Genomic DNA, 25,011 nt, shown 5'->3' with positions numbered 1-25,011 from the left:
ATAGTTGGAAACATTGTGTCGGCCAGGAGACAATGCCCAATCTTAACCATTTACAAATCATTACTTGGAGTAGCTTTATGCCTAATTATGAGGCTGTGTTGATGATTGGAAAGACTAATCTGAAACACATCTGAGTTAGGGGATACCAGCGACTAGTCTGAAATCCAGGAGGCACAGAACTCCTTTTGGATTCTTATTGCCTCTTATCCTTTATCAGGATTTTATCCCCGATATTATGGATGTGACTGGAGTAGACGGGTGTGCGTAGCAAAGTACTACATGTGTTATAAGTATAGATTTAACTATGAATTATATGAAGCCCGTGTCTTTCGACATGAATCATAAATTTTGTTTTTTGTTGTTGGTTTTTTTTGTTTTGTTTTATTTTGTTTTTCGAGACAGGGTTTCTCTGTGTAGCCCTGGCTGTTCTGAAACTCACTCTGTAGACCAGGCTGGCCTCAAACTCAGAAATCCGCCTGCTTCTGCTTCCCAAGCGCTGGGATTAAAGGTGTGCGTCACCACTGCCCAGCTATGAATCACAAATTAGAGTACAATTTCACCAGTAACTGTTTCAATAAAGCTCCAGAACAAAAACTGTGTATTAATTAGGTGTTCTAGCTACATGCTATCTAACAAAGAAGACAAGAGAGCTTTGCTTTTACCATCCTAGTTCCCACCCCCAGGTAACACTTTCACTTGATAGTACATTTTGGCACGGCCATCTCACATCATAACATGACTTGTGTGACATTTATATCCAATAACCACAGACACTTGTTTGTTCAACACTGTTGATGCTTTCTCAACAAGTCAAACTCCCTAGGTCTTATTTTATCAGCTTCCAAGCTGGCCTAATCATGAGAATATTTTCCAATTTAAAGTGAGAATATTTCACAATTTACATTCAGGATACTATTTTTTATGTTCAGTATCCCTGCTTAACACAAACACACAAACACACACACACACACACACACACACACACACACACACACGACATATTTTTGGAGCCAAGGTTCCACTGTGTAGTTCTAGCTGGCCCAGAGCTCATCACAAAAATCCACCTGCTTTGGCCTGACTGCTGAAACTAAAGATTGTGTCACCATGCCCAGCATGTAGATGATGTTTGATGCACAGTATCAAAAGTCATAATGTCTCCCACATCTAATAAAATCTGGGAAATGTAACACAGGCAAAAGGGTAGAAGTACTCCTTTTCAGTACATGCCACCTTTCTATCAGCCTTACTGTTCAGGTGCTTTTGTCTTTTTAATTAATGTAATGTAAACACACATTTTTTTAAAGTAAACATAGTGGAATGATATTTACACATCAGGATAGGACTACGCAACAGACACAGGTCCACTTTTGATGTTATGGATAACAACATTATTCAGCTAATAGCAAAGATAGAATCTACCTTACCAAGAGCTATAAAAAAGGACCAAAATAACATCTATGAACAAAGGAGCCTGTAAATGAATCAAGACTGACTATACATTTAAAAATGAACTCATAGCTGTTAAGATGCAGAAATCAAAATGGGAATTCAAAAGAATTAAGAATATGCAAAATAAAATATTAGTATAAAGAAGAAAGAACAGTCATATGCTAGCAGCCATAAGACAAATAAATATGCTGACTGATCTACCTGGTACTTCCAGAGGGGAAAAAAAATTTAAAGCATTTCTTATCCTAGGATCATCTGACTTAAGACACTAAAAACCCTTCATTCCTAAAAGAATTCTATACCCTACCAAAAGGGTAAAGAAGTTAGTTTATCCCATCTGTAAACTTATGTATACTATTTGTATTTTAACCATATGATTAAAATACAGATAGCACACTACCACTGCAAATGTGATTTACATATAATACACTACCACTGAAATGTGATTTTAAGTGTTACAAAGGCATAGAAGTAATAAAGACAATCACAGTTACCACAAAGGTCATATAATCCACTAATATGAATGACATGTTCTAAAGGTCAATACTATTCAACTTCTTGGAGCCACATTTTTATGATATTTTTAACAGAAAGCAGATTAATGGAAGGAGGCATTAACTGCCTAGTAGGCAAAAGCTTCTTTTAGGTGGCAAAAACCTTTTAAGGCTAGGCAAAGATGACTGTATATATAATATTGTGAATGCATCAAGTAATACTAAATATATAAATTTGACCCCAGTAGGAAAATAGTAGTAAAGAACCTCCCCCCCAGAAAAGGGGTGAAATGAGACAACAAAGTCAACAGAATATGATTCATGGCTCAAAGTGGGAGAAAATTGGAACAGTTGTCAAGTGCTACTATGACTAAACTCTAGAAGCTAGGACTAAGCTTCAAACTGCTAAGACATACTTTTTGACATTATAAATTAAAAACAAAAACAACAACAACAACAACAAAAAATCCACCTCAGATTTCAGAGCTGAAAAGATGGGTTAAGAGCACTGGCTGCTCTCCAAAGGATCACAGTTCAATTCCCAGCACTCACAATGCAGTTCCCAATCCTCCTTAACTCCAGTTCCAGGGAATTCATTGCCCTTCTGGCCTGTGCAAGGGACTGCACATGTGATGCACAGACATATATGCAGGCAAAACAACCAAACCATGACTCTTTTAAAAAAAAAGTTTAAAACTTCAGATTTCTTTTGTTTTTAAGATTTACTTTTATTTTTTAAATTTTATGTGTGTGCGTACATGTGGCTATGTACACCTGGATACAGGTGCACATGAAAGTCAGAAGCATGAGATCCCCTTAAGCTGGAGTTATGAATGGTTGTAAGCCATCTGATATGGGTGCTGAGAATGAAATTTGGGTCCTCTGGAAGAGCAACAAGTGCTCTGGTGCTGAGCCAAGTCTCTAGCCCAGAGAAACTTCAGGTTTCTTGAGTACTACATCTACATCTTCCATATTCATGGGGCTACATCCAAAAGGATAAATCACATGGAGAGCGGAGGTTAGCTATTGTTCCACACCAAGTTTAACCTTACAAACCACCCAAATATTTCTAAACAAAAGTGAATGCCAAAGTAAGCAGCCCATAGAAATAGTTTAAATAAAATCCAAATACCTAATCTACTGATGAGTGGGGAGACTTTTAAAATCAAAGGAACACCTTCTGCTGGGAAGATTCTGTGAGTTTGAGGCCAGCCTGGTCTATATAATGAGTTCTAGGACAACCAAGGCTGTGTAGAAAGCCCCTGTCTCAAAACAAAACAGGATTAACAGCTCTTATGATTTATAGCACAAATTATTAACTCATTAAGCTAGTAGCTGGAGAAAACCTCCTCTCATATGTCTCTGTCCTTTAACATCTCTATACAAACAGCCAGGCCCAACATTATATGTTTATGAAAGCACTAAAAACACAATACCCGTAAGTCATAATCTGAACTACGGATTCGAATCAGCTGGCTATGTGAAATCAGTTCTACCAAGTGTGCAAATATTTACTACATGACATTCATATTAAGTTAACATCAGCATTTTCAAGGTCAATATTATGTTCGTTCAACTTCTTGGAGTCACACATTTGTATGATATTTTTAACTTCTGACTAAAGCCTCTATCATCACAAGATGCTCACACTGTTTACAAACATTCAGAAACAGCAGCTGGTGTTCCTCTGTCACATCTTGTTACAATAAATAAGAGAAACAATTTCAAACTCCAAGTATATACTTTCTTACAGATGTGTTAATAGTCTCTTTAACTTAAAATCTTTATCTCAAATTGATAAGTACACAGTAAATGTGGACACTTCGGTACAAGGCAGACAAGGTCACAAATATAGAACTTTATGCATGTATACATGAACTATCACACCAAATAAGTCAAATGCAAAGTAATACTGACCCTTTTATTTTTCAAGCCATTTTCAATGCCTTTTCCTTTCTTATTCAAAATAAGGCTAAAGAACAAAAACAAACATGTGAACAAAAAGCAAAACAAACAAACAAAAAACCAGAAACTTACCCACACAGGCATTGAGGAATAGCCAATCAGTCTTTTTCATCCTATTTTTAATCTGCTTTAGTTTTTTAAAGTCCACTTCAAGTTCCTCCTTGGTACCAACAGCACCAGCCAGTTCGATCCTCTGAAAATCCATTTTCACTTCAGAGTCCCGTTTTGTAGTTGGAGGTGATCTTCTTTGGCTATTCCCACTACTGCAGCCTCCCCTCCATCGAGCTCTGTCTTGCTCGTTTATTATAGAAGAAGCCTCTTCAGTCTCTGCCAACTCTATTGCTTCAATGTTATTAGGTCTGGGATGATCACAAACAACACATTTTTTAGCCTTAGCCCAGTTTTCATATGTGCAAACAGAACAAGTCCAATGCTGGGTCCTTGTATTCAGTTTATTTCTATCATTGTATTCTTCACAAGGATCAACAGAAAAAGCAACTGGTCTTGAACCAGATCCTGAGGATTGAGGAGATTCTGTGGGACTCCTGGTCCTACGTTGGGATAAGCACTGGGTACATCTGATTGCTCTTGGCCAGTTCAAGTATGTACACATGTGGCATGACCATTTATTTGCATTTTCCATGCTGTATGAAGACTTAACCCTTGGTCTTGCACTAGAGTCTGGACAAATCAAAGGACTACTTCCACCTTCAGTACTGGAAGGATCCCAATCTCTACCAACATCACTTGAACCACTTTTAAATGGATCTTCTGTAATAATTGTTCCACTGGGTCTCTGGGCACGACACATAGTACACTTGATTGCAGACGGCCAGTTTTCATACGTACAATATTCACAGGCCCACTTAATCCCATGTTCTGACATTGTGTACTTCTTGAAGTGAGTTATGTCAGGCAGGAAGCTATAAATAATTAGGACATTGTTATTAAAATAATAGCTACATAATTCCATCTCTGAAAATATGCCCCCAAAATAAAAAAAAATACCCTTCAACTTAGAAAATACATATTTCTTAAAAGACACATGTAAATTTCTTACTGGATTATTCTACTTTTGTTTTGGGATTTTCAAAAATAGTAAAGATAAATTCCCAAAAAATGCTCTTAGACTCCAGGGTTTAATGAAAGTTTACTTTGGACTGCTGAAGTGATAAAAGGAGATGAATACAGATTCTTTCTACAGGGAAAGAAGAAAAAATAGGTGAGTCACTAATAGAAATTACTCAATTTCAGCTCAGCTGTCACCATTAGTTTAGGAAAAGTTAAAAAGACTTGCAGGCATGAGAAAAAAACACAAACCAAATAGAACCTTAAACAAATAACCACTCACAAATTGCAAACAATGTAGACTGTACTATTTGCAGTATGTCTAATCCATGATTTCAGAAGCTCAAAGTCCTTCCTAATTATCCTTGCTGAGGGAGGAAAACAGCCTGAAAGTGCTAGTTATTCACTGCTTTGAATTAGCACAGATAGAAAAGAAAGATGTTGACGAGCACTAATCACAATTAACAAAATAACCTGATAAACTAGAAATAGTTCTGATATTCTGTACCCTCAAAATCTAATTACATTTGGAATATTAAAAAAATTCTACATTACTTGTACTCTTAAGAAATTCAAATGGACAGACCATCTCTAAGAAAACTATTAGCATAAGCATGCCAACCTATTTCTAAATGTTCATATTTGATATCTGAAAATGTAATATACACTAAAATTTATATTAAAAACATACTTGCTATCTAAGAAGTCCTAGAAGCTGGGAGGGCTGGAACATGCCTATAATCCTAGCACCTAGGAGACTAAAGCAGGAGGATCTTGAGATTGAAGCTAGCTTGGGCTACATAACAAGAGACAAATAAGTCAATAAATATTCCCAGGGCTCTACAGTGGATTTACTAACAGTACACAATAATGAAGACTTTATGGTTGAGACTCTTTTTAAAGCACTACTTTGTGTGTGTGTGTGTGGGGGGGGGGTGTCCCAGACAGGTTTTCTCTGTGTAGCCCTGGCTGTCCTGGAACTCACTCTGTAGACCAGGCTGGCCTTGAACTCAAGAAATCCACCTGTCTCTGCCTCCCAAGTGTCGGGATTAAAGGCATGTGCCACCACTGCCCAGCTGACTTTACTATTTAATGATAACTAATTCATAAGTGAAGCAGTTTATATGGCAAACATAATGATATTTTAATGACTTAAATTAGAACACTAAACAGCTCCTCAATTTTTCAATCTGTTCTAAACTTAGTACCTCCCCATGACCTATTTTAACCAGGAAAAGAGAAAAGGTTCCTAGGCAGAGTGATAGGTATTTCTCCTTCTTCTAAACCTGGAAAGCCAATTCACTTTATAAGTGTATTCTGTTCCTGCCTAGTAAATCTACACCCCACATTCACAGTGACCTTTGCTAAGAGGACAACTTCACCATAGAAAAGATACTATTGGACAGCTAAAATAAAAAAAAAAACAATCACACTTACTAAGATTTTAGTTTCCATGCTATAACCTCCACCTTGCACATGGTTACAATAAAGGTAAATCAGAGCAAAGACAAGATTCAATCTTCATGCTGGCTCAGATTCTGACTTCCTCGGAAGATACTGCAAAACATGTAAGTGGTTCTGTCTGACTGTGAATAGCTATTCCTGTAAAGGAGACCAAAACTGAATTTCACTTATAGCCTTCTATATTCAAAAGTACTTTTAGAAAGCCTTAATTTTAATCCATTCTATTTTAATTATACTTATTTTAATAACATACTATTTAGACTTTTACTTTAACAATGCAATAAAAACAGCTAATTTATTGGGCTGATCAGCCAAATTAAACATGAAAAAATTTCCTGCATAATGTGTTGTGTGTGTGCACAGGCACATGCACATGTATATGCATGTTTCCTTATTTTTTGGAGCTAGGGTTTCCACATATAGCCCAGACTAGCCTCAAATTTGTAGTTCTTCTGTCTCAGCTTCCTAAATGCCTGTGGTTGTAGGCATGTACCAATACAACCAACAATATTATGAGTCTGAGCAGTGCTGAGTCAATTTCAATCTGTACTTCTGTAAAGGAAAAAGTGAGATGATCCAAATAAGCAAAAAAATAATTATTTACAATTTAGTTTTAAATCTTTTCCTGTTGTAACTGCATTTTTTTTTTTTTTTTGGTTTTTCCCACGTCTTTCAAAACCAGGCAATTTAAGTGATCTAGTTTGGACATTTAAAAAGAAAAGTGTATAAGTGTGTGTGTGTGTGTGTGTGTGTGTGTGTGTGTGTGTGTGTGTGTGTATGCATGTGTGCTCAGGTGCAAATATAAGTGTAGCAGCCACCATACCTTTTTCAGGTATGATCCTCAGGAACACCATCCACCTCCTTTGACAGGCTCTGTTACTGGCCTGGAGCTCACCAATTAAGCTAAACTGCTTAGTCAGTGAGCCCCAGGGATCCTCCTGCTCAGCCTCCCCAGCACTGGAGTTCCAACTTAACCTGAGTACAGGAATCAAACTCAGGTTCTGTGCTTACAAAACAAATACTTTACTACTGAGGCATCGTTCCAGCCCCTTAAACTTTTAAATTTTACTTTGTACACACTGACTGTACACATCTAATAGTGATCTGAAAGTGTGTTCAATGGCAGGGAACTATAATCATACAAGCATACATAAAGTGGACAACAGAAATTTAATGGCAATATTCATATTCATTAGGCAGGCCCTTTAGTTTTTCAGAAGTAAAATGTAAATAAATTTCTTATTCATGGTACTTGAAATTATAACAAACATGCACAAAGATACCATTAACAAAAACAAATGTCATAATAAAATATACTAAACCAATTCCATTATTTCATTTAAATGTTTACATTCAAAATCCGTGCTTGCTTTGATGCATGTTTGCATGTGCTTGTACTGATGCTCAACTAACAGTAATGTAATCTGACTTTAGATAATCTCCATGGAACCAGCACACTGTCATAACATACTTAAATTTTCAAGGCTGACAAAAACAAAGAACTACCACTGAACAACCATACTGGAGCAAGATGGCTCAGTAGTTAAAGGTACCTGCTGCCAAGTCTGACAGCTTGAGTTAATTCCTAGGATCGACATGCTAGATGGAAAGAAGTGACTCCTACAAGTTGACCCCTGGCCTTCCCATGCTTGCCAAGGTACACAACTCATACAAGCACACAAAATGGCTTGGAGGCAGAGGTCAGTGGAAAGCATGTTACCCATATGCAAGGCTATGAGTTAAATTTCAGCATTATGTAATTATGACTATCATAAATGAAGAACTTTCCTGCCCATTCTGAAAATATAGGTAACTGCAATTCCAAGACAAGGTTTCTCTGTGTAGCCCTGGCTGTCCTGAACTCACTCTGTAGACCAGGCTGGCCTCATACTCAGAAATCCACCTGCCTCTGCCTCCCAAGTGCTGGGATTAAAGGCTTACGCCACCACAGCCCAGCTCTGAGAGGGTTTTTTAACAATTGTTTTCTTTTTTTACTGTGCACATTTGTGTGTCTGTGTGGGTGTATGTGCACATAAGTGCAGGTACCTACAGAGGCCAGAAGAGGAATTACAGATGGCTATAAGCTGGAAACCAAATCAAATGCTTTACCACAAGGTACATGTCCACTGAGCCATCTATCCACCCCCTAGCTCTTAAGACCTAATACTTCGTCTTGAAAAAGAACTGTGAATAAATATCATGTTAAGTTATCATGTTATAGATAAGTCGTTTAACTTAATTCTAATTCTCGGGGGCTGGCGAGATGGCTCAGTGGGTAAGAGCACTGACTGCTCTTCCAAAGGTCCTAAGTTCGGATCCCAGCAACCACATGGTGGCTCACAACCACCTGTAATGAGATCTGACGCTCTCTTCTGGTGTGTCTGAAGACAGCTACAGTGAATTACGCCAGAGCAAGCGGGGCTGGAGCAAGTGGGGCAGCAGAGGTCCAGAGTTCAATTCCCAGCAGCCACACACATGATGGCTCACAGCCATCTGTACAGCTACAGTGTATTCATACACATAAAATAAATAAAATAAATCTTAAAACAACACAAATTGATCTCTAAAAAAAATAATAATTCTAATTCTCTATACAATCGAGGATTTCAAATTCTATCCAAGGACTCATATTTCAATTAATTGATACAATAAAATCTGCATAACGGATTTTTAAAATTTTTTTAGCTCCTGGATTTATCCACAAAACTGTATATGTTGCACTTGAACCAAGTAACATTTCTCTTAAGAGACACGATTATGTCCATTTTTTTCTTTAGTCTTTATTTGGCCTAGAGAGATAGTTCAATGGTTTAAAGCACTTAGTGCTCTTGCAAAAGACTCAATTTCAGTTCCCAGCTGGTATACATACATACATACATACATACATACATACATATCCAAGCAAAACAGTTGTACCTAAAATAATTTTAAATATATTATCCTGTTTAATTATGTAAGCTTTATTTATGAAGTATTACTAAACATTTAGGAAACAAAACCAAATTTAAGAAACAAATCCATATTTAATTCCACATTTAATTCATGTCTTTTTTTTTTTTGTTTTTTGTTTTTTTTTTTTTTTTGAGACAGGGTTTCTCTGTGTAGCCCTGGCTGTCCTGGAGCTCACTTTGTAGACCAGGCTGGCCTCGAACTCAGAAATCCGCCTGCCTCTGCCTCCCAAGTGCTGGGATTAAAGGCATGCGCCACCACTGCCCGGCTTCATGTCTTAAAACAACAGTACTATACTACCAATCCTGACTCTCTACTAAAAGCCTTATAAAATGAGATGGTAGTATAGCTCAGTGGTGAGGTACTAGCCTGGAATGCCCAAAAGCTCCAGGTTTGGCCACCTGCATTACTATAAAGAAAACAAAAACAAAAGCAAAAACAAAATAAGCAAACAAAGAAAAAGATCACATGTGAATAATCCTCATCAAGTACAAACTCTTTAAGAAACAGAGAATCTCAGTTGCAGTAGTTTCAAATAAGAAACTACTCAAAAGAAGAATTAATGACAGCAGTATTAAAGTACTGTTTGGTTTTTTTTTAACTTACTTTTTTTGTTGTTTGTTTTTCAAGACAGGGTTTCTCTGTGTAGCCCTGGCTGTCCTGGAACTCCCTCTGTAGACCAAGCTGGCCTCAAACTCAGAGCGATCTACCTGCCTCTGCCTCCTGAGGGTTGGGAATAAAGGTGTGTGCCACCACTACCCAGCTTTTTTAATTTTCTTAACATAAAATTAACTATCTATATGTATATAATTATTAATATAAAGCTGTGGAGATTTACAAATGCCCACAGGGCATCTTAGAGGACTACAGAAAATTAAAGAGGGCATTCCACACACAAATTTCAGATTTTCTTAAAACATCACAGCGAAACTGAAAGCACTGCTTGACTCTTAAGTCAAAAATCCTCACTCAATTTCTCTTTTCTCATCTTCCTATATATATCACTGTCTTCCTTACAATAACCATGAGGAAAAATAGTGGTGCTATAACAGTATCCTGCTAACATGGAAAACTCCCTAACTACAAATCTAATCCCATTCTAGGCCTCAGATAACTTATCAAATCCTCTCTACTAAACTTTTCATCTTCCTTTCACAAGAAACTCCTATCCTGATTTCTTCAGTTTCCACAAATGACACCGTTCATATCCCTACACCCAGCTGAGACTCTCAGAATCACCTTGAATTCTGCCTTCTATCCAAATTTTCTTCCAGTGGTTTCTATCTGACCAGTTATTTGCTTCCACCCCACTGGCATCAATCCGTCCTCAGTTCAGGTCAGAACTACTTCTATAATAACCTCCCTAAGTATCTTTGTTTTCTAAATACATCCAGCTGTTACCACAGCAATCCTCTTGTCTGAAGCGTTCTCTAACACTCTAAGCTCTCTCCTATAACACACATGCCTACTCATTCACTTCTAAACACATTACACATACCATCAACTTGTAGAGATGTCATCACTCCCAAAGAAGCAAATATGAAGTCATTGCCTTAGATATGTTCACCCTTAAAACTCAACTACCTCTCATTGCTTTCATAGGATACGCTCTCATCATTCCAAGGACCTTTCAAGCAACCAAACTTTTATTGACATGGACTTACTGTATTTCCTCTTAGGATTAATTTCTGGAACATCAATTCAAAAGTTTCTCTTCCATCATTCACTCCCACCAATATTTAAACAGGTCAACAAAGGTTTCTGAAACCCCATCTCAGGGATTTTAGAGACAAGACCTACGGACCAGCACACTGTATTTTATAAGAGCAACAAAATATAGATCATATCACATTCAGTGACCTGGAAAAAAAAGCAACAGTGAAGCTTCTGAGCAATCTCAGAAGAAATTATAGAGAGTAAGATCAATTCCATGGGTATAACTGCAAAAGTACCAAGACCTTGATGAAATCTGCTTACGAGACAGTATTAAGTTTGTTTTTTTTGCTTTTTTTTTTTTTAAAGCAAGATAGTGCATGTCTGTAATCATAGCAGCTGGAATCAAAAGACAGAATGACAACAAGCATAAGGCCAACCTGAGCTACAGTCAAACTGTGTCTCAAAAACACCAATGGCTCTGGACACAGCTGAGCAATATAACACATGCCTATCATGTTCCAAGGCCCTGTATTAAATTTCTAGTACCCAGCACTATTTTAAAAAAATAAATAAATAAAAAGTGCCAAGCCAGACAGCAGAGCTAGAGAAGCCAGAAAGGAACCCCACGGTATACAATGAAAGACAACACTTTATCTACAGAAAATGAATAAATGCCAAAATTCTCAAAAACAAGCAAACAAAAAACAAAAACAAAAAAATCCTAAGAACTAGAAGCCCCCAAGGATAACTGAGGTTGAATTTCCAGCCAAGAGATTTCAAAGTTCAAATCAAGTTGATTTAAACAAAGCAAATGAAGTACCTCCTTTCTACCTGAGGTTTTAGACTAGGGTCCATGTTTGATACATTTGAGATATATTCCTATCTATAAACTGGCAAAAGCTACTTATACTCAATTTCCCCTTAAATCTTACTACGGCAGTTTTCTAAGTATCAGCAAACATCTAAAGTGTTTCACTGAAAATCATGATCTTTACTGCATCATCCTCCCATTCCACCCCTGATAAATTATAAACAATGGGCTAGAGAGATGGCTCAGCAATCAAGAGCATGACTGCTCTTCCAGAGGACTGGGGGGTCCATTCCCAATACTCACATGGTCAACCATCTATAATGCCAGTTCCAGGGAATTCAACATTCTCTTCTGGTCTCCACAGGCACCACTCACACAGTGGTGAACAGACAAATGTACATGCAGGCAAAACTTCCATACACATAAAATAATAAATTTTAACTTACAAAAACAAACAAACAAACAAATAAATATTGACCATGTAGACACATGCCTGAAATCCCAGTACTGGGAAAGTGCAAGCAGAAGAATGTCAACTTCCAGGCCAGCCTGGGTTGCATAACCAGTGTGCCAAAAATAAACGAACATGTATTGCATAAATACAATGTAATTTATAATATAAACAATATAATTTGCACAACAAAATTATAAAACACTTCTTTCCTGCTACTTTGATATTTGGAATATAAATAACTTATGGGAAAATACAACAATCATAAAATCTGTTCAATAGCATATTCTAGAGCCTTCTCATCCTGTGAGCCACAACTAAACACACTGTTCTTACTAGACTTCAAGGGGTTGGGGATTTAGCTCAGTGGTAGAGCGCTTGCCTAGCAAGCGCAAGGTCCTGGGTTCAGTCCTCAGCTCTGGAAAAAAAAAAAAATAGACTTCAAAAACTGCCTTTGGTTTCCTCTATTTCTCATTAGCTATCCTCCCTTAATCTTTGTTGGCTTTTCTTTTTTTTTTTTTTTAAGATTTATTTATTGTAATACGTAGGTACACTATAGCTGTCTTCAGACACACCAGAAGAAGGCATCAGATCTAATTACAGACAATTGTGAGCCACCATGTGGTTGCTGGGATTTGAATTCAGGACCTTCAGAAAAGCAGTCAGTGTTCTTAACTGCTGAGCCATCTCTCCAGCTCCTGGCTTTTATTTCTGATTTCAGGCACCAAGTGTTCTTTGGTCAACACTTCTCAAACTATCAGCTCACTCTCTTAAGAATTTCAATAGATCTGTGGGTTTTATTTTTTATTTATTTATGTATTTATTTATTTCTATGTATGTATGCATACGTGCACACAGCATTCAACTATACACCTGTAGGTCACGGGAGAGCTTTCAGGAGTCAGTTCTCTCTTTCCACTATGTGTGTTACAGAAATCAAATTCAGGTCATCAGCTTTGGCAGCAAATTCTTGTACCTGCTGGGCCAGCTCAATGGCCCCAGTCTGTGGGGTTTAAATTCTACCAAATTCTACCCAAGTTCAGATTAATGAATCCAGCTGCCTACAAAACATCTATTCAACTATTGAATACACATCTCAAACTTAACATATCCAAAACTGAATTGAATTCTTCATCAGAAATTCATGTTTCTTTTATTTTTTTTGGAATTGGAAAATAAAACTTTTATTGAGCATCTGAAATTTTGTTGTTCAGCTTAATATTCATTAGTCTTTGTTGTTTTCTAATAAAATGTGAGATAGTATCACCAAGTCTTGCTCACTGCACATGACTTGCCAGATGCCCTGAGTGCTTCTAATCATCAGCCTAACTATCAATGGTTTAAAGGCACTAGACTACTAAGAATAATAAACAGTTTAATAACTATTTGTTCCATTCCTTGCTACCTGAAAGTATTCTACACCATACTTCTGTATTCAAAATCTGAGCATCCTGAACTACTATGACAACCTATGAGCTGATTATTTGGATAGCAGTACATAAAGGGCATAAGTAAAAATTTTCTACAATCATTAATTTTTGGTAGTGGTACTAAGGAATAAAACCCATGTACTGACTCTGAGCTACAGTCCCAGTCAACTAAATATCTTCAGAAAATACTACATACATCCTCTACAGAACTCATTGTTACTTATTGCAGAGTCACCTGTTATCAAACACTGAACTGAACAAGACTGTTAAAATCCTCCCAAGAGAGTGTGAAAAGTAGGACAAAATAAATTCAAGTTAAGTAACGACTATGAGAATGAATCAGAATGGCACCGGCCACACCAGCACTATGTTATTTATTTAACTGAGGCAATTACCCATACAACAGCTAGAATACCTATCTTCACTCCAAATAAAACTGTCTTTTCTTTCAAATATTTTAATTATGCATGTGTACATGTTGAGTGCTGGTGCCCTTGGGGCCAGAAGTATTGGACCCCCCTGAAACTAGGATTACATCATACTCAGAGTAAGCTGATGTGGGTACTGGGAATACAACTCCTGTCCTCTGCAAAAGTAGTAGATTGTCTTAACCAATCAGTGTTCTCCCCAGCCCCACTAAAATTTGCTATTTTAATCTGGAAAGAATACATTAACTATGGAAGGAAACATAATAAAGGAATCTGACAGGTTTCCTCCTCTTAATTAAACGGGAACTAGCAATCTACTGATGAGAATGAAAAATACCTATTAGTTATTTACAATTGTATCTATTTTAGCATATAACAATAGTGAGTGACATTTCTTTTCATCCATCTTCTAGTCATTTCAAGAATTCTATTTACTTACCAACTTTTGTCTCTTTAAATACAAAATTAATTTTCTCTAAGCATTTTAGTTGCTAGATAGTATGAAAAAGGAGGCAAGAAATACTACATATATGTCCTTCGACTCTATCATAAACTCAATTTTACCATAACTAGAGTCACGCGCCTCAAATTACAATCTCAAACAAAACTAATCATCTTACAACTCAGAAATAGTGGACAGATATAACTAGTTAAAAAATGACAGTCTTCTTAGATGTGCATGGAAATGGGACAATTAATCATGAGAGTACATTCTCAATCCAGAATTTAAATTTAAAGAGGTCTAGGGAGTTCAATACAGCATGCCTGAAATCCTGGCTTCCATCCTGAGAAACATGAAAGAATGAGGCAACTTTTCTAATAAGTATGATAGGCTTAACATGTTCAAAACTTCTTTCATTACTCCATTCTCTTAAAGAGACTAAAGAAGGCAGTTGGAAAGTATATAGCTCACTAACAGTAGCTTTTTTATCAGATGCTAAGGGATTTCCTGTTTGACAGGAGAAGGAGGTAGTGCCTGGATCTTTTACATAAAGTAACATATAAAACAAGGCTGTAAAAGGTGGCAGAAGCAAACAGCTAAAATACTCCAAGGCAATGCCAATTCAGATTTACCATCTGTTTCAAAATACCAATCCCTCAAATCAATTCGACTTCTGTTACTCATTGGAAATATAAATGTTATTTGAAGTAAAATTGTATTAAAACACAAAATTTAGACCAGGCATAGTGTGACATATATCTTTAAACCCAGCACTCAGACAGAAACAGGCAGACCTCTGTGAGGTCAACGCCAGCCTGGTGTACAAAGCAAGCTCCATGCCAAACAGGGTTACACAGTGAGACACCTCCCCCCCAATCTCAAAACAAGTTATTTAAAATTTCTTACTTAATAATGTAAACTAGACTAGATCATTTTCTTCATGATTCCTATAGTGTGACAATAAAAACAGAATGAAGATTTTTTTCTTTCACTGTAGAGACAACAAAGGACATCATGCAGAAGAGTGCAGAAGAGCAACAGATTGAAAGCACTGTTTGTTCCAAGCATTATAAGTGGCTAGGCCAACTTTGTCTATGTCACAATTCTGCCAAAGTCAGCCCTGTTCAACAAGTAAACAGTAACAGCTAATATTGCTAAGCATTGTACAAACCAATATATTAACCAATTTACTCCTCAGAACTATTATTATATCCAATTTTAAAGACTGGAGACAAAGCATGGCAACTACCTTAAAACACAATCAGTAAGTGGTACAGCAAGAATCTGAATCCAGGCCTTCTGTATCCACTCACACACATTCAATGGCATATTCCCACTATCTAAAACTTGAATTATTAATTTGCCTGTGTTTCTTGCTGAGCGATCCTTCTAAGACTAACAATAGGCAATACCTAAACGTTTTGAAAAACAAAAAAAACCTTGGCGACACGCATACTCTGTTCATATTTTCATTTTTAGATTGAGAACTATGAAAATGATGTCTAAAAAGTTGAACAAGTAAAACCTAGATATTTTTTAAAAAATACACTAAATTCAGCACCTATAATAGGGAGTATGGGGGCCTACAGGCAGCCTGACTTTAGGCTAATGTATACCAGTCCAGATTTTAGAGAAAAAAAAAAAAAAAGATTCAACACTCAAGAGGCAGAGGCAGGCAGATCTCTGTGAATTTCGAGACCAGCCTGGTCTACACGGTAAGTTCCAGGATAGCCAGAGCTACATAGTGAGACTCTGCCAATCTCAAAGAACCAAAAAAGCAAACAAAATAAAACAAACAAACAAAGAGACATGCTACACTTATAAGAACTAAAAAGCCTTTCAATAGAGTGAGTCTATCTAAATGGTATGTATGGGAATTTCAGAGCCTACAGATAACCATGCTTTAAAGGTAAGCATGCAATGATTGCCCATAAGATTAGTAAGCAGACCCTACATATCTGTTAGAGACAAAAACATCTCACTAGTAAAAGTAAAAGGCAGCCTAATAATGTGCCCTCCAGCATAGAACTACACTAAGCAAAGTCTCTCTCTGTTCTTCTGTGTAAAGCTCACTTTTGAAAACAAATGATTTTATTTTGCAAGTATCTTATTTCCAAAGATGATAAAAAATAAAATTTCCATTTCTACTGTAATATATTGAGTTAAGCTCAAATTTTAAAAGAGAACAAATATTTAATCTGTTACTACATAACAGACCTGCTCTCTGTCTCTAGTGCTGCCATACGTCCAGAAAGTATACTACCATGAATTAAAAGTACCAAGTAATATAAATGGTAACAGAAATAGAATGTTATCAAGCCTCTGACCTGACTGCCAGTTATAAGATGTAGACACAGAGGCACAAGCCTGCTGTCACTGGGATAGTTCCAATGGCAAAGGAAAGTCAGCACTGAAATATTCACAGTCTATGACTTTAAATAATCCCCAAGGAATAGGTAGAAAAACAAGAAATCAGTGTCAGCCATGTGTTGATGATGAGGTTATGGACACATGAGAACTCACTGTCCTAGTCTCAATGTATATGTCTGAAAATGTTCACAATAAAGAACTTTTAAGGGCTATGGATGTAGCTCAATGATAGACCACTTACCTAGTATGTACAAGTCCATGAATATTCTTCATAAGGAGTTGGAGTGGATAATTAGATCATTAAGCTATTCTAGACTGAGAATTAAGGATTGGATGGTTGTTTAAGAGAGAAAGAAAGAAAGAAAGAAAGAAAGAAAGAAAGAAAGAAAGAAAGAAAGAAAGAAGGAAGGAAGGAAGGAAGGAGCGAACCAGAATGAAATATCTTGGAGACTAACAATACGATTCTACTGAAAAATCATGGTCCGGGGACTTACATTGATCTATAAACTGTTTACAGGATTGTAAAAAATTCAAAGTAAATGTTTAAAAAACTTTTCTTGGGCTGGCGAGATGGCTCAACCGGTAAGAGCACTGACTGCTCTTCTAAAGGTCCTGAGTTCGGATCCCAGCAACCACATGGTGGCTCACAACCACCCGTAATGAGATCTGACGCCCCCTTCTGGTGAGTCTGAAGACAGCTACAGTGTATTACGCCAGACCGAGTGGGCTGGAGCGAGCAGGCTGTCCTGAGTTCAATTCCCAGCAGCCACATGATGGCTCATGGTCATCTGTACAGCTACAGTGTACACACACACATAAAGTAAATAAATAAATCTTTTAAAAAAAAAACTTTTCTTGCAATTTTACAGAATAATTTTTTAAGCATTGAATACAGTGACATAAAACATTCAATTTGGGTTTAGAAAACAAAAATATATTGCTTACTTAATTTATTTATTATTATTTAATTATTTGTAAAAACTTAATCTAGCTGAGAGTGACTGAATATGCCTAACAGAGCCAGCACTCAGAAAGCTAAAGTAGGAGGATCGCTATCCACAAGTTATAGGTCAGTTTGCACAGTATACACCAAGCTAGTCTGGAATACACAATGAGGTTCTGTCGTATAAAGAAAAACAATCTATTCTACAACTTATAAGTATGGTTTAAAAAGTGAGAAATAGGGCTGGAGAGATTGTTCAGTGGTTAAGAGAACTGACTGTTCTTCCAGAGGACCTGAGTTCAATTCCTAGCAACCACATGGTGGCTCACAACCATCTATAACAGGATCCAATACCCTGTTCTGCAGTGTTCTCTAAAGACAGCTATAATAAAATAAATAAATCTTTTAAAAAATAAAAATAAGTAAATAAAAAGTGAGAAATACAACAAAATACAAACCAAACTTCCCCTAAACTTCCATAGACGAGTATATCTCAGAAAAATGAAGTAGTAAAATGCTGCCTTCTCAAAAGCTCAGTATTACTGAACTAAGGCATAGTTTAATTGAAAGAGGGCTCACCTAGCATGAACAAAGCCATGGGTTACATCTTGGGCATGATGGCACATGCCTGTATTTCAAGCACTGGGAAAGCAGAGACAGGAGATCAGAAATCCACGTTTTTAGAGCAGCCTGGGCTACATGAGAACCTGTCTTAAAGAAGAAGAAAAAAGGAGGAAGAAGAGAAAAAAAGAAAGGTTTATATAGAAGCACAAATTTACAAAATACATTGAGCTAGACATAGTGTACAAAACTTTAATCCCACAAACCAGGAGTCAGAGGCAGAAAGATCTCTGTGAGATCAGGGCCAGCCTGGTCTACATATCAAGTTCTGGGCCTGCAATGAACCAGAGTGAGAGCCTGTCAAAAAAGGGAAAAGGAAGAAAAGAGAAAAAAAGAAAGAAAAATGAAAAAGCTGGGCCTGGTGGTACAAGCCTTAATCACAGTAATAAGGAGGCAGAAGCATGCAGATCTCTGTGTGTTCAAGCCAGCCTGGTCTACAGAGTGAATTCCAGGAGAGCCAGGGCTACACCAAGAAACCCTGCCTTGAAAAGGTGATTAGAGGGGGCTGGAAGATGGCTCAGCAGTTAAGAGCATTGACTGCTTTTCTGAAGGTTCTGAGTTCAAATCCCAGCAACCACCCGTAATGAGATATAACACCCTCTTCTGGTGTATCTGAAGACAGCTACAGTGTACTTATTTATGATAATAATTCAATTCCCAACAACCACATGAAGTCTCACAACCATCTGTACAGCTACAGTTCATATACATAGAAAGGAAAAAAGAAAGGGGGAAAGAAAGAAAAGAAAGAAAGAAAGAAAGAAAGAAAGAAAGAAAGAAAGAAAGAAAGAAAGAAAAGCAGGCAGATTGGATAGGATGAAGGGATGGATGGACAGATGGACAGAAAGACAGTTATATATCCACGTGAAATAAATAATTAAATCAACAAACTGGTTCCATATCCAAAAATTAAAGAAACCTATCAAGTCAATGGACTAAAGAAGAAAAAGTGCATGTCCCTATCAAGCTATATAGAATAGCACTAAAATTTCAGTGACAGCAGTCATTTTAATACATACCAGTAACCCCAGCTAAAGCAAAGAGGCTAAAGCAAAAGGACCATGTTTAAAACCAGCCTAAACTATACAGAAAGACCTTTCCTTAGAAGAAAAACAAAGAGTCTGCATAGAGAACTTAACTTGCAAAAAAACCTATACTAGCATCACATTTAATAGTGAAAATACTATGACCAGTATTAAGCAAGACAATTATCTCCCATAATACTTAGCTAAATGCATTATGGTTTGTTTCCAATATTCAACAATGAAAGATTCATTTTTCTTCAAACAGTATCTGTATATGGCAGCTACTTATTAATAAGTCAATAACAACTCAATATTCCATTGTTATCAAAGGGGAACATTCCCCAGAAAAATAAAAAGGAGTTCTAGAATTGCAGTAACTTCCCTATTTAAAAATAAACCTTACACTAAGTATAGTGACACACAGCTATAATCCCAGCATCAAGAGGCTAAGGCAAGAGGAATTACAAATTCAAAGCAAGTATGGGCTACAGAAAGAAAGCCTCAAAAAGAAATGGGGTGGGGGGATGATTTAGCTCAGAGCCAGAATGCTTATCCAGCAAGCACAAGGTCCTAAACTTGATACCTAGCACCATAAAAATAAATATGACAGAGAGACAGATAAAGAGATAAGTTTTAGCTTCATTAAATACAAAGAGAAATAAAAGAAAGTCAATTATATGTCCTAAACAAGAAAGCAAAGAACTGAAGTGGTTTATTTAAAAAAAAAAAAAAAAAATCACAGCAATTCTACTGTCTTCTCAATTCCAATTGTAAATGTGTTGCTGCAGCATAATATGCAGCACTAAGGACTCTTTCCTTCATCTACAAAACAAGGATTTGCCATATATTTAAAAAATGCTGTCATAAAACAATCAATTATAGTTGAAAATAATTAGACTTAAAGTTCAGTAAATTTCAACATACAGCAGTGGGAGAATCCCACTACAACATCCATATTCAAAAAATTAGGCTGGAAACCTTAATTCATCTAGTATTTTGTAGTTTAGCTCTTAAATTTATGTTTATAGTCAATTTGAGTTAAAATTTATAAATGATATGAAATAAGGAATCCAACTTAATTATTAATAGGATAAACTGATCTAGGTTTCTTTTCATTACTGGTACTGGTGCATGATAGTGCTTTTTACAAATTCAAGTAGCCTAGTACAAACACCCAGCATTTCAAGAAGTTCATTAAAGGTTAGTTTTTTAAAGGTTAGTTTTAGCTCCAGTTATACTGGAAAGATTTATGAATCTTTAAAAAAAAGTTTTTATATAAACAACTTTTGGGAGCTAGATGGCTCAGGGGTTAAGAGTACTCTTAAGAGTACTGGCTAATCTTCCAGCAGACCTGGGTTCAATTCCCTGCACCTGCATGGCATGTCACAACTGTCTTTAACTCAGATCTCAGGGGATCCAACATGCACATGGCGTACAGACACACCATTCCCATAAAATAAAGGTTACAAAGTATTAAAAAAACTATTTTATAAAAATTAGACAATTTGGGGCTGGAAGGCTGGCTCAGTAGTTAAAAACAGTGGCTATTCTTCCAGAGGATCAGAACCCACATAGTGTCTGACAAGTGTCTGTACCTCCAGTCCCAGAGTATATGTCACTCTCTTTTGGCTTCCAAGGGTACTACATGCATGTAGTAAACAGTCAAACATGCAGGCAAAACACCCATACACAAAATATTTTTTTAATTTGACATTTGAAGGGAAAAACATTTTGACAAACTATAAAAGGGTGAGTTTTCACAGAAGGCAGAGACACATTATCAGGAGAATTTACTGCCAAGAAATTTACTCATACTTACAACAGAAACATACTTACCTACTATAAAACTACATATATTATCTTTGGTATATAAGAATACTGTAGGCCAGTTTTATGTTTTCTTCCAACCACACTGACAGGTAACAATGAAACGATACTCCCCTGCCTCATCTGCCTTTTGATCAATTGTATAATCGATCAGCATCTGAGGTTAGAAATGCAAATAGGCTATAGATTATTCCTCCTTCCCATGATGATAAATGTCATCTGCATACAAATACAAAATATGTCACTGTCACTAGTACCAAATCCAAAGCCAAGTAACTATCTTAGACTCAGTGAACAAAACCAGAGACTTTCATTTGAATAATACAGCATAGCCAACGGAAAACTGCCAATACCTTGTATTAGTAAAAAACAGTGCTAACAGATGTAAACATACTGATCAAGTATTTTTTATGACATGACCATAGTTTCAAATATTTTCTCTCATAAATCATCAAAAATCTCAGAAATTCCAATAGTAGAAAGCATACAAAATTTATATCCTGCAATACATCTGTAACCAGAAATACTTTGTCAGACAATATTTTCAGAGCCAACTATACTGTCTCCACAGATACAAACTCATTTCTCAGAGCCTTAGAAAATTTGAACACCAATTCTTAAAGCTTTAAAAATATAGTTGGAAAACAAAAGTCATAAAGAGAAATTTATACTACCATAGACCAACAACAACAACAACAAAAGGTGGAAAATCTCATACAAAAGAATAGATTCCTCCAGGTTAAGTTCTCAAAGGGGTTCTTAGGAGACAGCACTTGATGTACAGTAAGACAGGGTAAAATAAATAAAGGTCAAGAGGAGAGACTTCACAGAAACAACTTAAGTTTAGCTGGACTGAGCTTCACATAGGGAAGAAAGAATTAAGATGAAAGAATATATCAAGACCAAACTACTGAGAAATTTGAACACCAAAGGGAGTTTGAATTTTTTTCACTTCTGTAGGTTTATATATTGTGGTAAGAAGTGAATGTGTTGGGTTTTTTGTTTGTTACTTGGTTTTGTGTTTTTATTTTTGTATTTGTTTTTTTGAATCAGGTTTTCTCTGTGTAGCCCTAGCTATCCTGGAACTCACTCAGTAAACCACAATGGCCTTGAACTCAGAGATCCACCTGCCTTGGCCTCCAGAGTGCTGGGAATAATGGTATGCACCACCACTGCGACTCAGAGATTGGAGTGTACTTAAATACAGAAAATATACCCAAGGTATAAGGGGGACACAAATATTCCAAATAAACCATCACAAACAGGAAGAAAAAGTGTTCAAACAAGAAGGTATTTCTAGGGAAGAGGGGAAAGCCATAAGCAATGCTCAAGTAAAACCAAACCAAGATATATAAAAACTTAGCATCTTATTTTTCCAACTACATTTAAGTTTTAACTGGCTTTATAAAAGCAATATAAATATAAACTACATGTAATGGCTCTCACTGTATCAATTACACATAAATTAATTTACCTCAAACATTGTACAACTGAATTAATGTAAATGCTTAGACTTTATTTATCTATTTATTTATGGTTTTGGGGAAGAAGGTTTTCTCAGTGTAGCCCTGAATGTCCTGGAACTCGCTCGGTAGACCAGTACAGCCTAGAATTCAAGAGACCCACCTGCCTCTGCCTCCTGAGTGCTGGGGTTAAAGGCATTCACCACTTTGCCCAGCTTAATCCTCAGAATTTAAAAGTGATACCACAACCCATATCAGTACACAGTTATGAGTCAAGGACATTAGTTTAAAATATATTACCATGAATTATAAGTTCATCATACAACCTCAGGCACATTTCGAGAGTAAATAAATGGGTGCCCCAATGCTCAACAGCACTAATAAAAGGTTGTTAAAACAGCAACCAGTAAAAATCTCCCATGTCGTTCAAATAACATCCTCCCCCAAAAAAGTAAAATGTCTCATTACTGTCCTACCTCTTAACCCCTCACAGACCCCAAAAAATAAAAGTTACAAAAATTTAATGAGACTATTTTAAGAGCTCCCAAATCAAGAGAGCAGACTTCTAAATATACTTTCGAAGTACCTCATTTAATTAAAATAATATTTAACAGGATCCAGTTTTACTTTTCCCAAGCATATTTCAATCGACTTTCTAATGGCCTCTGTCACAAAGATCCTTGGGTCTCCCGTCTTCTCCATGTAAGCCAAGTCACCCATTTTTGATCAACAGAGGTACCATGCATGCAGCAAAAGTTGGTAGGAAGTCAACTGAAAAGACGGCGGGGTACAGGAGCCACTCATTATGTAACACTTCCAAGTATTTGTACATCACGTTTATTAACATCATCACTGGTCAACTATACAGAGAGACCAAACAGTGCGAGCAGTGGAAGGGACTTAGAACAGTGACTTAGGGGGTAACCGAAAGGGGAAATGGAGGGGCTGAGATACAAAATTCTAAGCAAGGTGGTTTCAAAACACTAGTGCCTCCAAGATAATGGGCGGGTTCAAACTTCCTGCTTAACCTAAACTGCCTCTCTCCGGAGCTAACAGCTAACAGCTCTTTTGTCTGAGCAATGACCGGCCAAATTAGAGCAGAAAAAAAACAAAACAAAACAAAACAAAATAACAAAAACCACAAGGTAGTTGCACAGAGCGATCGTTACCGGGAGCGGAGTTCCAGCTGCCCACGGCCACCAGACATCAACTCTCATCCTGATTTGCTTTAGGGAACAACGGGAGGCCACTGTATGAGGCGGAGAGAAAGTGGACAAGGAACCAAAACACAAGTTTTGGAGACCAGCACCAACTTAGAGCGACGAATCCGGGTGTTTACGGCCTACTGTGAAGTAGGAATAAGACCGACACACTCGGACTCGGAAGGAATCCTAGTTGCCGGAATGAGGCGAGCAGAAGGGCAACGCCAGCTAGGCGGACGACCGCCGCCAACTCAAGTCCGTAAACAAGCCGGGCGGGCCACTCTCCTTCATCTCCCGGGTTGTCCCCGCGCCGGGTAGCCCAAGATGGACGCGCGGCCACGGACAACCCCGGGCCTGCGATGCGCTATCCCGCAACGCTGCCGCCCGGAGGCTCAGCAGCCTGGCTCCCCGCGACACCCGTCAGGCTGCGGTCGACCCGCGAGGGGCCTGCGGCGCGGCGCCCCCAACCCAGGCCCGGTTACCTGGCGGCCGCGGATCCTCCTCCTCCCGGTCTGACGCGCGGCGCCCGGCGGCCGCGGCGGCGGCGGCGACTCCCGCACGGCCAGCGGCGACGAGCCGAGCCCGGCCCCTCTCCGCCTCCCTCGGCGCCGCCGCCCACCCCGCTGCTGCCGCCTCCGCCCTCCCGCCTCAGTCAGGACATGTTCTCCGCGGGCCCGCGCGCGGCTCCCAGCGGCCCGAGAGGCGGAGAGGCGGCGCGGAGGCGGGGGCCGAGGCTCGGGGACAGGGGCGGAGCGGACTGGGGAGGGCCTCGGGCGCCGAGGACTCCGAATGGCGGCGGTCAGGACCCTAGAGCTAAATAAACCCCGCGGCGGCTGCACAACGTCAGGAACTGGACCTTGTTGCTCACCGTCCTGTGATTGGTCCCAAGGCCTAAGGAGGCGCAGCCAATAGGCGACCACCTCTTTCCCAGCGCAGGAGGCGGGCCGCGGCCG

The 25,011-nt window shown here is 38.0% G+C and overlaps 1 protein-coding gene across 4 annotated transcripts in view; it reads right to left on the bottom strand.

Moving 5' to 3' along the window:
- The window catches only part of Zranb1 (zinc finger RANBP2-type containing 1), a 62,774-nt gene extending 38,072 nt beyond the window's left edge, over positions 1 to 24,702 (bottom strand). The window contains exons 1-4 of one of the 4 annotated variants that reach the window (XM_031388607.1): positions 24,541 to 24,699; positions 6,414 to 6,578; positions 4,969 to 5,106; positions 3,981 to 4,831 (exon numbers count right to left, since the gene is read on the bottom strand). In XM_031388607.1, the coding sequence (XP_031244467.1) occupies positions 3,981 to 4,794 (814 nt within the window). In that variant the 5' untranslated portion in view covers positions 4,795 to 4,831; positions 4,969 to 5,106; positions 6,414 to 6,578; positions 24,541 to 24,699. Of the gene's footprint in view, positions 1 to 3,980; positions 4,832 to 4,968; positions 5,107 to 6,413; positions 6,579 to 24,540 lie in introns of all 4 variants that reach the window. The other 3 variants (XM_031388604.1, XM_031388606.1, XM_031388608.1) reach the window with 3 other exon arrangements.
- Between the last annotated feature and the right edge of the window lie 309 nt (positions 24,703 to 25,011).

This window comes from Mastomys coucha, unplaced genomic scaffold, assembly GCF_008632895.1.
Source record: "Mastomys coucha isolate ucsf_1 unplaced genomic scaffold, UCSF_Mcou_1 pScaffold21, whole genome shotgun sequence".
In the NCBI taxonomy this organism is placed as follows: Eukaryota; Metazoa; Chordata; class Mammalia; order Rodentia; family Muridae; genus Mastomys; species Mastomys coucha.
Note: the sequence above shows the minus strand (reverse complement) of the source record. Positions and strands in the feature narration are given on the sequence as shown.